This window comes from Syzygium oleosum, unplaced genomic scaffold (assembly GCF_021117445.2).
Source record: "Syzygium oleosum isolate NSW1041296 unplaced genomic scaffold, Sole_v2.1 Sole_v2.05, whole genome shotgun sequence".
NCBI classification, from domain to species: Eukaryota; Viridiplantae; Streptophyta; class Magnoliopsida; order Myrtales; family Myrtaceae; genus Syzygium; species Syzygium oleosum.
In genome coordinates this window covers 6,050,170-6,066,644 of record NW_026607489.1, presented here as the reverse complement: position 1 = coordinate 6,066,644, position 16,475 = coordinate 6,050,170, and the positions used below count along the sequence as shown (strand labels likewise).

General features: G+C 41.1%; 3 protein-coding genes across 3 annotated transcripts; 2 read left to right on the top strand and 1 right to left on the bottom strand.

Annotated features, from left to right (window-relative positions):
• The first annotated feature begins 1,733 nt into the window (after positions 1-1,733).
• LOC115676323 (MDIS1-interacting receptor like kinase 2-like) lies at positions 1,734-5,237 on the top strand. The gene is made up of 4 exons (XM_056311402.1): positions 1,734-2,141; positions 2,646-2,993; positions 4,467-4,735; positions 4,849-5,237. The coding sequence occupies exons 1-4, from the start codon at positions 1,759-1,761 to the stop codon at positions 5,235-5,237; spliced, it is 1,389 nt and encodes a 462-aa protein (XP_056167377.1). The 5' UTR covers positions 1,734-1,758.
• Positions 5,238-9,386: 4,149 nt separating this feature from the next.
• LOC115676466 (MDIS1-interacting receptor like kinase 2-like) lies at positions 9,387-12,618 on the top strand. Its single transcript, XM_030599404.2, has 2 exons — positions 9,387-12,009; positions 12,121-12,618. Exons 1-2 carry the CDS (start codon positions 9,447-9,449, stop codon positions 12,507-12,509), a joined length of 2,952 nt encoding a protein of 983 aa, XP_030455264.2. The 5' UTR covers positions 9,387-9,446; the 3' UTR covers positions 12,510-12,618.
• A 299-nt stretch (positions 12,619-12,917) lies between these two features.
• On the bottom strand, positions 12,918-15,674 carry LOC115676516 (bet1-like protein At4g14600). Its single transcript, XM_056311136.1, has 3 exons — positions 15,512-15,674; positions 15,263-15,392; positions 12,918-13,324 (listed from the first exon to the last, which is right to left on the bottom strand). Exons 1-3 carry the CDS (start codon positions 15,574-15,576, stop codon positions 13,166-13,168), a joined length of 354 nt encoding a protein of 117 aa, XP_056167111.1. The 5' UTR covers positions 15,577-15,674; the 3' UTR covers positions 12,918-13,165.
• Positions 15,675-16,475: the final 801 nt, after the last annotated feature.

Below are 16,475 nucleotides of genomic sequence, written 5' to 3'. Positions count from 1 at the left end.
CTCTTCATTTGAAATTGAGAAAAAAGAGCAGTAGATTTAAATTCATTATAAATAAGTAAGTTAAATAGATAGTAGGATTAATACCACGAACAACCTTAAACTGATACACTTGTGATAAATTTACCCCAAATTAATTTTTTGACCACAAAAAACCTCAAATTAGTACACATGTAATAAATTTACCCTTCGTTAGTTTCCGTTAAATTTTACCATCAAATTGCTAAGTTGGATGACAGGTGACAGTTGATAGGTGTATCAGTTTGGGTTTTACCCCTTTGTTTATCACATATTTACCAATTTGTGATTTTTTGTGATATTAATCCAATTTAATGGAGGGTAAATTTGTCACAAGTGTACCAGTTTGGGGTTTTGGTGGTCAAAAAATTAGTTTTGGGTAAATTTATCACATGTGTACCAGTTTTGGATTTTTGGTGATCAAAAAATTAGTTTAGGTAAATTTGTCATAAGTGAACCAGTTTGGGGTTTTTCGTTATATTAACCCTAGATGGTATTTAATCTTTTCATTTTTGTCTACTTCCTTTTTTCTTCCTTCAAAGTTCAAGCACTATCCCATTACTAGACTTTTCCTCCATTGATGCCAAGTTGTGAATGTACGAGATTCCGTTCAAGTCTTTGATGTGCCGTCTTTCACGAGTGGAGAGTATCTTCTCTAAATTACTATATTCTAACTTTTTCACAAAGCACATATGATTAACGGTCCAAAAGAGCTTACAAACTATGTAAGACATCGAGAAGATAGTCGAGTTAAGTCATTGTGGAACTTCATCAAAAAGTGGAATCAATTAAAGCAGTGTGGTCGAGTAGATAGTATTGTTGTTTGCATTTTTTCCTACTCCCTTTTTTTAACGTTCAAATTTCAAGCACTATCCCAGAGGTAAAACTTCTTGACTAGCTCCAAACCTTCTTTGGTCTGCCGTATTTCACGAGTTGAGAGAATCTTCTCAAAATTACATAATTTTTCACAGAGGTAAGCCTTCTTCACTAGCTCCAAACCTTCTTGTAATTCGGCGACCATGACAAAAGTCCAAACGATATTTTCCTCCGTTGATGCCAAGTTGCAAATGTATGAGAATCCTTTCAAGTCTTTGATGTGCCATCTTTCACGAGGGGAGAGTATCTTTTCTAAATTACTATATTCTAACTTATTCATAAAGCACACATGATTAACGGTCCAAACGAGCTTACATACTATGTAAGACATTGAGAAGAGAATCAAGTTAAGTCATAGTGGAACTTAATCAAAATGTGAAATCAATTAAAGCAACATGGTCGAGCAGATAGTATTGTTGTTTGCATTTTTTCTTACTTCCTTTTTTTAACGTTCGAAATTCAAGCACTGTCCCAGAGGTAAAAACTTCTTGACTAGCTCCAAACCTTCTTTGGTCTGCCGTGTTTCACGAGTTGAGATAGTCTTCTCTAAATTACATAATTTTTCACAAAGGTAAACCTTCTTGACTAGCTTCAAACCTTCTTGTAATTCGACGGCCATGACAAAAGTCCAAACCATTTTGAGAGGAATTGAAGACTTTCGCAATGAGGAGGGAATTTCGCCAAGATTATTGACTTGGTTGTTGACTTGATGGTCCCAATTTTCTTCTTTAAGTACGTCTCGGTTGTATCTTTCATGCTCACGCAAGCCAGATCGAAAGAAAAGCCCACCCCAAAGAACCTAAACAACCTGTCATGGCCTCATCTAAAAAACAACCCTCAATGTTGTTCCTCGCTTATGTCCTTCTCATGCTCATGCAAGAAATGCCTTGCCTTGCTTCATCTCGAAGCCCTTCTCTAGTGGCCCTTGCTGGTGCTAGTAACCAAACGAGGAATGAGGAAGCGGAGGCACTCCTGAAATGGAAGTCTAAGCTAGACAACGAGAGTCACTATGCTTTGTCTTCGTGGTATGGAAGCAACCCCTGTTCATGGCGCGGTATCGATTGCGATCCTCTCGGCAACCTCGCGAGCTTGAACCTTTCAGATTCTGCCATACGTGGTACGCTTCATCATCTCAATTTCTCCCAGTTACCCAACTTGGTTGTTCTAAAGCTTGCCAACAACTTGCTCTTTGGGAACATCCCTCCGAGCATGGCTGATCTTGCCAAGCTTACTCATCTAGATTTGTCTCGAAATAACTTTTCGGGAAACATTCCAACTCATCTCAAATCATGGCAATCTTTACAAGTTCTTGAGCTTTCACATAATTATTTCACCGGCCCAATTCCCAGTCAGATAGGTAGTTTGACCAACTTGTTGGGCTTATTCCTTTCGGATAATAAGCTTTCCGGTTTCATCCCTAAAGAAATAGGAATGCTCAAATCTCTCAACTATCTCTACCTAATGAACAACCTCATTATCGGTCCAATTCCTTCTTCCATTGGAAACAACAGCAGGTTGTGGGATTTACGGATTTCCAGAAATCAACTGGTTGGGTCCATTCCAAAGGAAATAGGAATGTTGGGGTCTCTAAATCAACTTGATTTATCAATCAATTATCTCAATGGATCCATCCCCATAGCTCTAGAAAATATGAGTAATTTGGCATTTCTTTACCTCTATGGCAACCAACTTTCTGGCCCCATACCTTCGGAAGTTGGAGGAATGAGATCCCTCATACAGTTTGAACTACTATTCAATGATTTAACAGGTCCTATCCCGGCATCCATAGGGAACTTGAGCAATCTGAATGTTCTTTCCCTTTTCGAAAATGAGTTGTCAGGTCCTATCCCATCCTCCATAGGTAACTTGCGCAACCTGAATGTTCTTTCCCTATACAACAATAAGCTTTCTGGTCCTATCCCGCCCATCATAGGGAACTTGAGCAATCTGAATGTTCTTGCCCTATACAACAATAAGCTTTCTGGCCCTATCCCTCAAGAAATTGGAAATCTTAGATCTCTTTGGGTACTATATCTCTCCAATAATAGCCTCAATGGCTCTATTCCGAAAGAGATTGGAAACTTAAGCGAGCTTACTGGCTTGTCTCTACATATGAATAATCTGGGGGGCTTTCTTCCCATCGAGATAAGTAATCTCACATCCCTCACACAACTACATCTATCTGAAAACGACTTTGTTGGCCAATTGCCACAAGAAATATGCAGTAGCCAAGCTCTTGTAAATTTTACTGCAACAAACAGTCACTTCTCTGGACCCATCCCAAGGGGCCTGAAAAATTGTTCGAGTTTGTATAGATTTAGGCTCGACAACAACTCGCTTAAGGGAAACATAACCGATGCTCTTGGTGTGTACCCCTACTTGGATTACCTTGAGTTGAGCAACAATGAACTTTACAGTGAGCTACCATCGACATTGGGTGACTCTAGAAATTTGACAAGCTTGAAAATCTCCAACAATAAAATCTCCGGCACCATACCACCTCAGCTTGGAAACCTGAATCAGTTGCATAGACTTGACCTCTCATCAAATGATATTGTCGGGGAAATTCCTAAAGACCTAGGAAAATTGAAGTTGCTGCTAGAGCTTTCATTGGACCGCAACCGTCTTGAAGGCCACATCCCTCAAGAACTTGGAGCCTTGTCCAGTCTGCAGAAACTCAACATTGCAGGAAACAACTTGAGTGGCTCAATTCCTACACAACTTGAGGAATGCTCCAACCTTTTGTTCTTAAATTTAAGCAGGAATAATCTTGAAAACAATATTCCCATGGAGATCAGCAATCTCCTATCGCTTCAAGTTCTCGATCTAAGTCAAAATTTTCTCAAGGGAGAAATACCCCAAGAAATAGGGCTATTGCACAGATTGGAGATACTCAATCTCTTACACAATCAGCTCTCGGGTTCAGTTAAGCCGACCTTTGATGATATGGCAAGCTTGACATCCATCGACATATCATATAATGAGTTAGAGGGTCCTTTACCCAACATTCCAGCCTTTCATAATGCTACATATGAAGTTGTGAGAGGGAACAAAGGCTTGTATGGAGTTATTGCTAGTCTCAAAACCTGTACGGCAACAACGTCGAAAGGCAAAAATAAAAACAAAAAGTTGATGCTAATTTTGATTCCTACTTTAGGTTGCCTACTTTCGTTGCTTCTTGTTGTGGGAATTTCAAGTATAGTGTGCCAAAGATTAAGGAAAACAAAGCCTAGTTCGAACGATGGAAGCAATGAAAACCCCTGGGCAGTATTGAGCTTTGACGGAAGAATGGTCTATGAGAGCATTATTGAAGCCACGGAGGATTTCGATGCCAGATATTGCATCGGTGAGGGAAGACATGGCAGTGTTTACAAGGCCCAGTTGCAAACGGGTGAGACTATTGCCGTAAAGAAACTTAAGGAAGCAGCGGACATCAAAATTGCTAGTCGAAAAGCATTTGAAAGGGAGATTCATGCACTAACCGAAGCTCGGCATCGGAATATTGTCAAGCTCTATGGATTTTGCTCGAGTTCTCGACATTCATTTTTGGTGTACGAATTCTTGGAATCTGGCAGTTTGAAGGATGTATTGAACAATGAACAAAGGATAACGGCATTTGACTGGAATAAGAGAGTGAATGTTGTTAAAGGTGTGGCCCATGCTTTGTCCTACATGCACCATGAATGCTCTCCTTCTATAGTTCATCGAGATGTGTCGAGCAAGAACATTTTACTAAATGAAGAATACGAAGCTCACATCTCTGATTTTGGTACGGCTAAGGTTCTAGAACCCTATTCATCCAATTGGACTTCCTTTGTGGGCACTTTTGGATATTCAGCTCCAGGTAAGTTGGTTTCTTCAATAAAAACAATCGATTAAATAGCATTGCTAAGATTTTGGCCAAAAAAGATAGCATTTTTAAGAAATAGAAAAAAAATTGTTGTTTTGCCTCTGCAGAGCTTGCATACACGATGGAGGTGAAGGAGAAATGTGATGTTTACAGCTTTGGAGTGGTGACATTGGAAGTAATCATGGGTAGACATCCGGGCGATCTCTTATCATCTCTCGCATTCTCATCTTCATCATCATCAAGCAATTCAACAGCTTCACGTTGGCCACTAAAACAAGTTCTAGATCAAAGAATTCCACACCCAGAACATGACGTGCTGGGGCGAGTGGCTTTCATCGTGAAGATGGCATTTTCTTGCTTAAGTGCAAAACCAGAGTATCTTCCAAGCATGCAACAAGTGTCTCAAGCAATATCTGTACGTAGTTCGATCATGATAAGTGCGTCGGAGGACATAAAATTGGAAGAGCTAGTTAATCTTGGATGCTTCCCACATTAACATTTTGGTCTTTCTGCTGCAGCTTGTGTAGCAAGTTCTCTCCTTTATTCCTCATAGAACGATTATGTACTGTATCATTTATTTTCGCAGTGATTTATTAACTACCTAAAGCTCTTGGAAATAACTGGATATTTGCATTTTGCAATTTTAACCCAGAAAAAATGGATTGTCGCTGGGAAATCCAACCCTTAAGATCTGCTTAAGAGATAAAAAGGTCACGATAGTGCAAGTCTATCAATGACAGTATTCCCAATCAATTTGGCATATGGTTGACTAAAGTTCGATACCTATGATCTGGAAGCTTTCGGGATAAAAGGACGTTCGATTGTTAAACTCGTGTTCACACGACCCTCCGCACAACTTTGAAGAGCTGATATCTTCAATTCAATGCTTCCCAAGAGGTACTTAATTGACCAGACAAAAAACGCACGACCTAACGTAGCCGTAAGAGTGTTTAAAATGACATCTGGCCTGTACAGCAGACAGAGCTCAAACAAGCAATCAGAAATTCCAAGTTTTCAACAGGAAAAAAGGGGATGTCCTACGTGTGCCTGTACAATTCCATCTAGAGTGATCTTTACTGAAATCTGGGGTATGTGTTTAACAAAGTGTTAAAGCAAAGTGCCAACTCCTCATCATCCGAAGATCTTGTACCAGAGGTAGACCAAGAAGAAACAAATCAATGCAAATACGCTGATGGGTACGGCATTGTTTGAGCCATACTGGACAAGGCTCTTGTGCAGTCTCCTGACATTGTTCTTCACCCCGGCTCAAGCTTTGACCGACGTCCATTGCTGTCAAGACATCAGGTAACTTTAGAAACGAAATCACGGGCCATTTTAGTATCTCCAAAACGGTAACTATCAATCATCTATGACTCTGCATTCTGACAAGATAACATATAAGAACTATTACAGGCTATAGCTGACAATGAAGCTTCATTGATAACACCAATCAGTGAGAACAGATGACAATGGCACAATAGCCAGGCGACTGTTGGTACCTGAAGTGGAAACATGAATCAAGATTCATGATGCTGTTTTCAAAAATCCTTTTCTTATTTCTTTAGTTGTTCATTCTTTAACGGGGTTGCGTTGTCGAGTCCAAGGTGAGGGAAATTTTAGGCATTAGCATGTATTATAAGGCACATATATAGTTTACTCACTTCAGTTGTCCAGTTAACAAGTTTCTCGAAGCAAAAGTAGTGAACAGATATATGACACCAGCAGCGGGAGGGAAAGACAGCAGCTATTAATGACCAAATTATGACCTTCAACATCAGAAAACAATTGACAATGAAGACACTGACCTTCAGCAGCGGCCTCACTGGACATGGAACTCACCATTAATCGGAGTTGCATCAGAAATTTCACTTGTTGAAAAGTGAGACTATGAACTGGTTTTTTTATTTTTTAATTTATTGGATAGATAAGTGTTACCCTAACCACCCTTTTGAGGTCGGTCTTCAAGGTTATCTTATCCAAGACTTGCGATGCCCTCAGATGCCGGGGAGGATAACTTTTATACTGTTCAGCTGCATATGCACGTTACCAAACGCAGCTCAAAATGTTTTACACAGTCGCAAGAAGAATAAACAAATAGGCAACAAGCAGCTTAGAATTAGAAGTCCCACAGTTTTTCCATGAGGAAACTCAATCTCACACCACCGCGTTTTGGCAGTAGAATCACGCGGACACTCCATTTATTGTGACAGATTAGTCTAACACCCATGGTAGTCGCTTGGTTCTGCCAAGGACACAATACCGATGCATTCTCAGTTTGCTTCTGTATATTTGAATTTTTTATAAAAACTGGGTGGTTCAAACAGATTTTGACACGGGGAGTCAAAAAGTTTTCAAAACACAATGTGTCTGAATGATTTGCCCAGCTTTTCATATCAATCTCTTAATATTCCCAATTCTTGTTTGTCATTAATACCAACATCTTCTGATTGAACAACATGGTTGCTGTATACTACAGGGCAATTGCACGATTATGATTAAGAGGATCCTCCACCTGTTTCATCTCCCCACTATTTAAGAACTTAAGAACACAGAAGAGACAACATTATTCAGCAGTTTATCCTACTACAATATGATTTCTCAGAAAAAATAAATACAGCCCAACAGGAAGATTTCAAGCAAGGAAACGTTAAGTAATGGCTATCGGTCCAAACTAAACTGTATACCAGCCGATTGAGCATATCATTCTGGAACTTCGCCTCTTACACACTTATAAACAACAGTCTCATAGCAATTATAAAGTACACCATCAGAGTAAACAAAACTTTCCACGAGCTGCTATATTTACTCTTGATTGGAAGGTTATAACCACGGGGGCCATCGCTAGCCCCACCATACTGTTAATGTCTTCATCTGTTCTACTTCACTATTGAGGCTAAATCACCTACGGAGTACCATATTTGGTCAAACTAGATATGAGGTTACGGTGGCCTGGTCAGGCCAGATGGGTTGACCCTTTTGTCCCTTACGTAGATGACCTTGGATTTATGTCAATTTGAAGACCGAGCCACCAGAGGAGCATCGGAGCTCGCAGAGGACGGCGACTGTGTGGTTACGATGAGGCAGCAACGTGGTGGAGATGGCGAGGGGGAAAGAGATGGGGCGGAGAGGGTGTGGATGCCGGTAGGCCACCCTTGGTTCGGTTAGATTTTCTTGTATGTTTAGTGAACCTGAGTTTAATTTGAGAATGCCTACATCTACATGTACGCACCACCAAACGGAGATTGGTCGAAGGGAATTTTCTCTTCATTAGAGATTGCGGAAAAAGGGGCGGTAAATTCCGTATAAATAAGTAAGTTGAAATAGACAGTAGTTGTTCCTCGCAGTATTTTCCTACTTCCTTTTTTTCCCCCTCAAAGTTCAAGCACTATCCCAAATTCCTGACTTTTCCTCCATTGACGTCAAGTTGCAAAATGTACGAGAATCCGTCCAAGTCTTTTAGGTGCCGCTATTTCGGTAGTGGAGAGAATCTTCTCTAAATTGCAATATCCCACTTCTTCGCGGAGGTAAACCTTCTCGACTTTTCCTCCACCGACGAATGAGTCTTTGCAAATTCGCAAAACAGGTCGCGACGTGACTCGTCTGGACAAATTAAGTGTTTTCACCTTTGTTGTTGATCGTTAATTTGATAAGTGCAATTACGTTAGCAGAACGATAGGGAAGGAAGACTGAATTTATTTTGGGGAAAATTACCAAAAAAAGTCATAAACCTATTATAATTGTGTCAATTCAGTCCTAAACATTTTTCATTTATGCCAAATGAGTCCATTCGGCCAATTTTGGCCACCCGGAGCTCACGTGGTACAATTGGCGCTGGCGTGGCACGGCCGGCACTGACGTGGATAATTTTTAATAATATTTTAATATTTTTCAAAAAAAATTAATTTTTTTTCTTTTTCTTTTTGCTTTTCTTCCTTCTTTTCCCATATTGGCCGGCGAGAGTCGCGGCCCTCGCCCATGGCTAGCGAGACCATAACCGCCTTCACCCGCAGCCAGCAAGGCCAAGGCGAGGGCCGTGACCCTTTTCGGAGGCTAGCCGGCCACTGAGGGAAAAGAAGGAAGAAAAGAAAAAAGAAAAGGAAAAGGAAAATAATAAAATAATAAAAAAATCGGGAAAAAAATATTATTAAAAATTATCCACGTTGGCGTTGGCCGGACGGATGGCATCCACGTCAGCGCCGGCGGAGGATCGCCAATCAAAATTGGCCAGATGGATTGAATTGGCACAAATGTAAAAGATATGGGACTAAATTGGCCAAAAAAAAATTTAGAAGCGAATTGACACAACTGCAATAAGTTTAAGATTTTTTTTGGTAATTTTCCAAATTATTTTGAGGCAGACTAGGTTGTCCTCCACGTAAAAACCGACAAGAAAACTCCTCTATCTTCTTCCCTAATTTCAAGCTTTACCTTTCAATCCCCACACTAAAGTCCGATTTGTCCTAACGCAAATTCTGCAACCTTGACAAAATCCAAATTTGAAATTTTCTCTTAGCCGCCAGCCAGGCACGTGAGGCTTGACCCGATCCACGTGGGAGTATTTTCGAAATAACCAGACCAAGTGGTGATCATTCATAGGTGCGAGCGTTATCTCCCGAGAGTGTTTGTAAGTTTTTCTTGAGAGGAATGGAAGAGTTTCGCAACGAGGAGGGAACGTAAAACCATGATCATTTGACTTGGTTGTCGAATGATGGTCCCGAGCTTCTTCTATAAGGACGCCTCGGATGTGCTTCTCATGCTCGTGCAAGAAACGAAGAAAAGACCACCCCAGATAAACCAAAACAAACCTGTCATGGCCTCCTCATCTCAGAAACAACCCTCCATGTTGTTCCTCGCTTGTGTCCTCCTCATGCTCGTGCCAGAATTGCCTTGCCTCGCTTCGTCTCGAAGCTCTTCTCCTGTGGCCCTTGCCGGTGCTGGTAACCGAACGGGAAATGAGGAAGCGGAGGCGCTCCTAGCATGGAAGGCTACGCTAGACCGCCAGAGCCGCCATGCGTTGTCGTCGTGGAACGGAAGCAACCCTTGTTCGTGGCGCGGAATCGATTGCGACCCTCTCGGCAGCATCGCGAGCTTGGAACTTTCAGATTCTGCCATGCACGGTACGCTTCATCATCTCAATTTCTCCCGGTTACCAAACTTGGTCACTCTGAAGCTGTCAAACAACTCGCTCTTCGGGAACATCCCACCGAGCATGGCTTCTCTTGCCAAGCTTACTCATCTGGACTTGTCTCGAAATAACCTTTCAGGAAGCATCCCAACTCAACTCGGGTCATGGAAATCTTTACAAGTTCTCGAGTTTTCACGTAATAAGCTTTCTGGTCCTATCCCTCAAGAAATTGGAAACCTTACATCTCTCTCGACACTCGCTCTCGTCGAGAATGACTTCAGTGGCTCTATCCCTGATTCAATAGGAAAGTTGGGAAATTTGGCTATCTTACTCCTCGATGAGAACAATTTCTCTGGCTCTATTCCTTCCAGTATAGGAAACTTAAGCAAGCTCAATGAGCTCAGTATACGTGTGAATAATCTGGTGGGTTTTCTTCCCACCGGATTGAATAATCTCACATTCCTCACACTCCTAAGGTTATCTTATAACGACTTTGTTGGCCAATTGCCACAAGAAATATGCAGTAGCCAAGCTCTTGTGAATTTTACTGCTTTGAACAATCACTTCACTGGACCCATCCCGAGAAGCCTAAAAAATTGTTCTAGTTTGCATAGACTTAGGCTCCAAAACAACTCGCTCACCGGAAATATAACCGATGCTCTTGGTGTATACCCCAACTTGGATTACCTTGAGTTGAGCAACAATGAACTTTACGGTGTGCTACCACCAACATTGGTTGAATGTAGAAATTTGACGAGCTTGTTAATCTCCAACAATAGAATCTCCGGCACCATACCACCTCAGCTTGGAAACATGAATAAATTGGGCAAACTCGACCTCTCTTCAAACGATATTGTTGGGGAAATTCCTAAAGACCTAGGAAAATTGAAGTTGCTGTTGGAGCTTTCATTAGACTGCAACCATCTTGAAGGCCACATCCCTCAAGAACTTGGAGCGTTGTCCCGTCTGCAGAAACTCAAAATTGCAGGAAACAACTTGAGTGGCTCAATTCCTACAGAACTCAAGGAGTGCTCCAACCTTGAGTTCTTGAATTTAAGCGGGAATAATCTGGAAAACAGTATTCCTGTGGAGATCGGCAATCTCTGGTCTCTTCAAGTTCTCGATCTGAGTCAAAATTTGCTTACGGGAGTAATACCTAGACAACTGCAACGATTGCACAGATTGGAAATACTCAATCTCTCACACAATCAGCTTTCGGGTTCAATTGAATCGACCTTTGATGATATGGTAAGCTTGACATTCATCAATATTTCGTTTAATGAGTTAGAGGGTCCTTTACCAAACATTCCAGCCTTTCGTAATGCTACAATTGAAGTTGTGAGAGGGAACAAAGGCTTGTGTGGAGTTTTTGCTTGTCTCGACCCTTGTACAGCAAAAATGTCGAAAGGCAAAAACAAAACCAAAAAGTTGTTGTTAATTGTGATTCCTACTTTAGGTTGCCTACTTTCTTTGCTTCTTATTGTGGGAGCTTCAAGTACTGTATGCCGAAGAGTTAGGAAAACGGGGCCCAGTTCGAACAATGGAAGCAGTGAAAACCTGTGGGGAGTTTGGAGCTTTGATGGAAGAATGGTTTATGAGAGCATTATTGAAGCCACGGAGGAGTTTGATGCCAAATATTGCATCGGTGTGGGAGGACATGGGAGTGTTTACAAGGCCCAGTTGCAAACAGGTGAGATTGTTGCTGTGAAGAAACTTAAGGAAGCACCGGATGTCGAAATGGCTAGTCGAGAAGCATTTGGAAGAGAGATTCATGTTTTGACCAAAACCCGCCATCGGAATATCATCAAGCTCTATGGCTTTTGCTTGAGTTCACGACACTCATTTTTAGTGTATGAGTTCTTGGAACCTGGCAGCTTAAAGGATGTATTGAACAATGAAGGAAGGATAACGGCATTTGACTGGAATAAGAGACTCAATGTTGTTAAAGGTTTGGTTTATGCTTTGTCCTACATGCACCATGAATGCTCTCCTCCTATAATTCATCGAGACATAACGAGCAAGAACATTTTACTTGATGAAGAATATGAAGTTCATGTCTCTGATTTTGGCACGGCTAAGGTTCTAGAACCTTATGCATCCAATTGGACTTCTTTTGCGGGGACCTTTGGATATTCAGCTCCAGGTAAGTTGGTTTCTTCAATAAAAACAATCACTCAAATAGCATTACTAAGAATTTGGCCCAAAAAACAGATAGCATTAGTTGAAATTTTTTTTTGTTGTTTTCCGTATGCAGAGCTCGCATACACAATGGAGGTAAAGGAGAAATGCGATGTTTATAGCTTTGGAGTAGTGACATTGGAAGTAATCATGGGTAGACATCCGGGCGATCTCCTATCATCTCTCGCATTCTCATCTTCATCATCATCAAGCAATTCAACAGCTTCACGTTGGCCACTAAAACAAGTTCTAGATCAAAGAATTCCACACCCAGAACATGACGTGTTGGGGCGAGTGGCTTTCATCGTGAAGATGGCATTTTCTTGCTTAAGTGCAAAACCAGAGTATCGTCCAAGCATGCAACAAGTGTCTCAAGCGATATCCGCACGTAGTTCGATCATGATAAGCGTGTCGGAGGACACAAAATTGGAAGAGCTAGTTAATCTTGGATGCTTCCCATATTAACATTTTGGCCTTTCTGCTGCTGCTTGTGTAGCAAGTTCTCTCCTTTATTTCTCATAGAACGATTATATGTACTGTTTCACTTATTTTCGCAGTGATTTATTATTAACTACCTAAAGCTCTTGGAAATAACTGGATATTTGCATTTTGCAATTTTAACCCAGAAAAAATGGATTGTCGCTGGTACATCCAACCCGTAAGATCGGCTTAAGAGATAACAAGGTTATGACGTTGCAGGTCTATCAATGACGGTAGTCCCAATCAATTTGGCATATGGTTGACTAAAGTTCGACACCTATGATAATTTCTTCGATGGATGCATGGATCTGGAAGCTTTCGGGATACAAGGACGTTCGATTGCTAGACCCGGTGTTCACACGACCCTTCGCACGACTTTGAAGAGCCGATATCTTCGAATCAATGCTTCCCAAGAGGTACTTAATTGACCAGACAAAAAACGCACGACCTAACATAGCCGTAAGAGTGTTAAGAATGACATCTGGCCTGTACAGCAGACAGAGCTCAAACAAGCAGTCAGAAATTCCACAGGAAAAAAGGGGATGTCCTACTTGTGCCTGTACAATTCCATCTAGAGTGATCTTTACTGAAATCTAGGGAGTGCGTCCAACAGAGTGTTGAGGCAAATTGCCAACTCCTGATCATCCGGAGATCTTGTACCAGAGGTAGACCAAGAAGATACAAATCAATGCAAATACGATGATGGGTACAACATTGTTTGAGCCATACTGGACAATGCTCTTGTGCAGTCTTCTGACATTGTTCTTAACCCCTGCTCGAGCTTTGATCAGAGTCGGTTGCTGTCAAGACATCAAATAACTTTAGAAACGAAATCACGGGCCTTTTTAGTATCTCCAAAACGGTAACTATCAATCATCTATGACCCTGCATTCTGACAAGATAACATATAAGAACTGGTACAGGGTGTAGCTGACAGTGAAGCTTCATTGATAACACCAATCAGTGAGAACATATGACAATGGCACAATAGCTAGGCGACGGCTGGTACCTCAAGTGGAAACTTGAATCAAAATCTATGATGCTGTTCTCGAAAATCCTCTTCTCATTTCTTTAGTTGTTCATTCAATAACGGGGTCGCATTGTCAAGCCGAAGGTGTGGAGGATTTTAGGCATTAGCATGTATTACATGGCACATATAGTTTACTCACTTCAATTGTCCAGATAACAATTTTTTCGAAACAGAAGCAGTGAACAGATATATGACATCAGCAGCGGGAGGGAAAGAGAGCGGATAATAATGACAAAATTATAACCTCCAACATCGTAAAACTATTGACAATGAAGACAATGACCTTCAGCAGCCTCCTCACAGGACATGGAAATCACCATCAATTGAAGTTGCATCAGGAAATTTCACTTGTTGAAAAGTGAGAGGATGAACTGGTTTTTTTATTTTTTGGCTATTGGATAGATAAGTGTTACCCTAACCATCCTTTTGAGGTCTGTCTTCAAGGTTATCTTATCCAAGACTTGCAATGCCCTCAAACGACGGGGAAGATAATTTTTATATTATTCAGCTGCATATGCAGGTCACCAAGTGCTGGTCATAATGTTTTACATAGTCGCAAGAAGAATAAACATATAGGCAACAAGCAGCTTGAATTAGAATTCCCCCAGTTTTTCATCAGGGAACTTAATCTCACACAATCGTGTTTTGGCAGTCACTCCATTTGTTGCGACAGATTAGTCTAACACCAATGGTAGTCACCCGGTTCTGCCAATACACATACTGATACATCCCTAGTTAGCAGCTAGCTTCTATATATTTGAACTTTTTATTTTAAAAAAAAAGCATGGTAAAAATGATTGTACTTTCTTAATTGGGTGGATCAAAGAGATTTTGACAGGGGGGAGTCAATAATCTTTCAAAACACAAGGTGTCTGGATTTTCCCAAATCTTGCTTGTTATTAATGCCGTTTCCGGGCTGCTGATAGCCTGATTGCACGGCATGGTTACTTTATACTACAGAGCTAATTACACGATTATGATTAAAAGTATACTCCACCTGTTTCGTTTCCCCACTAGATAAGACCTTGAGTACAGTGAAGAGACAGCATCATTCAGCAATTTATCCTACTGATTATGATTTTTTCAGAAAAATAAAAAATAGCCCAACCTAAAGATTTCAAGGAAAGAACAGTAAGTGATGGCTATCTGTTCAAAGTAAAACATATACCAGCTGATTGAGCATATCATTCTGGAACTTCCTCTCTTTGTCTATCTCCTGGGCCACCTGAACAAAAGTAACGGTAGCTTCCCAAAGTAACTCTGCTACTTCTTAAAAACAACGTTCTCAATTCTCAAGAAACAGTGAATACGATTGATCTCTCCCAAGGAGGATGGACAGGACAGACGAACAAGGAAAGCCCAGAAAGATCTCCTCCGAGGGAGACCCAGGTACCATGAGGAACGTGGACAAGAAGTGTCAACAAAAACCGATGAATGTTAGAAACAGTTTCCACTCCCCGGTGACCTCTCGTGCTCGAATCTACGCAATCTTTTCCGCAGAACTTGCTTATATGCTTAAGCTATGCTTGATCACCCAAAGTATATCGATATCGCAGAACCATGCTTTTCCAACAGAACCGTGAGCACCGTAGCCAAAAATCACAAATTCGATCGTAGTTAACACATACTAGTACAATCTCAGTGCATCCGGCCATCTAGCAGTCGAATAGTTACCGAAAAAAGAGCCCATTCATTGATCAAAACTTACGTTTCTTAATTGGTGGACCTGCCCACCGAGACAGCCGACCTCCTGATCCAAGCCACTGTCACCGTCCTCCAGATCGATCTGCAACACCATCTCGTCCGAGCGAGCCACCGCTCTCGCAATAAGCCCCTGGCTATCAAACCGCGAAAAACCGGAACCAGAATCAGAACCCAAACCGACGTTTCGACCTCAGAAAGCGCTAAGCACGTATCAAACTTAGCAGCACGGCGAGAATCCGAGAGCGTCGCTCACTGTGATCGGAAGGGAACGGCTCCGCCGTATAGCGGACGGCCTTCGCCGGAACTTCTCCCCGCCATCGAAGCGCGGAACGCGAAATTCGAGCTCCGAGCAGAGAACGAGAGGAAAACCCCTTGGAGGAAGGAGCGCTGGCAATTGGCAGGGTTTACGACTGGGATTCCGGTGGAGATTCTGTTGAAGACGCCGCTGAGACTTTCTGTTTTTTTGGACGGTTGGAACTTCGCGCGGCAAAGTGGCACGCGGGGAGAGGGGGATGAGCTGGCGGAGAGAGAATGGTGTTCCTTGCTGACGTGGCGGATTGTGATAGGCTGTGTGATTTTAATTCTCTTTTTTTTTCTCGGTTGACGATTATTCAAACCGTAAATTTATATCTGATAAATAAAAAAAAAGATAGATTAGATGAAGTTTTTTCAAAAAAAAACTTTTTAAGATTGTACTCTTCGTTTGTTTTTTTTTTGGTCGAATTGTACTCTTCGTTGACACGTCTTACTTTGAATGTAGTGTCTTAAATGAATTAAATAGAGAAAATCTCTAACGAATTACGAAATTATTAAATTTAGTTTCTCAAAAGTATGAGGCAACTTTGAAATGCGTAAAATTTTCAGTGTTCGACAATCCCTTTTCGCAAGTGTAGTTGTCCAATCAAATTAGGATATGTATTCGCGAATAGGACAGTTAAATTAGACCGAGGACATTAACCGATACGCATTTATCCATATTAAATTCAAAATAGATTTGATATTCGTTTGAATCAAAGTTTGGTCAAAACTCGAAAGCGACTCCTTAAATCCGTCAACCTTTTTCAAATTGGATTTTCTCATCTCAAACTTTTTAATTGAACCATGACTTAATTATGTTTTATATATATCTTTATAATTAAGCCAAAACACACTTTTTTCTGACTTTTATATTTCTCTATTGGCCCTTATAAACTTATTTTTCTTATTATAAAGAAAAG

Excerpts from the sequence above, each read along its gene's own strand:
- LOC115676516 (XM_056311136.1), bottom strand. The coding sequence starts at position 15,576 with ATGGCGGGGAGAAGTTCCGGCGAAGGCCGTCCGCTATACGGCGGAGCC. Across the intron at positions 15,393-15,511 it reads GCCGTTCCCTTCCGATCACA|CCAGGGGCTTATTGCGAGAG; the intron begins GTGAGCGACGCT and ends GCGGTTTGATAG. Across the intron at positions 13,325-15,262 it reads AGGTCCACCAATTAAGAAAC|CAACCGACTCTGATCAAAGC; the intron begins GTAAGTTTTGAT and ends ATGTCTTGACAG.
- LOC115676323 (XM_056311402.1), top strand. The coding sequence starts at position 1,759 with ATGCTCATGCAAGAAATGCCTTGCCTTGCTTCATCTCGAAGCCCTTCT. Across the intron at positions 2,142-2,645 it reads ACTCATCTAGATTTGTCTCG|CAATGATTTAACAGGTCCTA; the intron begins AAATAACTTTTC and ends TGAACTACTATT. Across the intron at positions 4,736-4,848 it reads TTTTGGATATTCAGCTCCAG|AGCTTGCATACACGATGGAG; the intron begins GTAAGTTGGTTT and ends TTGCCTCTGCAG.
- LOC115676466 (XM_030599404.2), top strand. The coding sequence starts at position 9,447 with ATGATGGTCCCGAGCTTCTTCTATAAGGACGCCTCGGATGTGCTTCTC. Across the intron at positions 12,010-12,120 it reads CTTTGGATATTCAGCTCCAG|AGCTCGCATACACAATGGAG; the intron begins GTAAGTTGGTTT and ends TTCCGTATGCAG.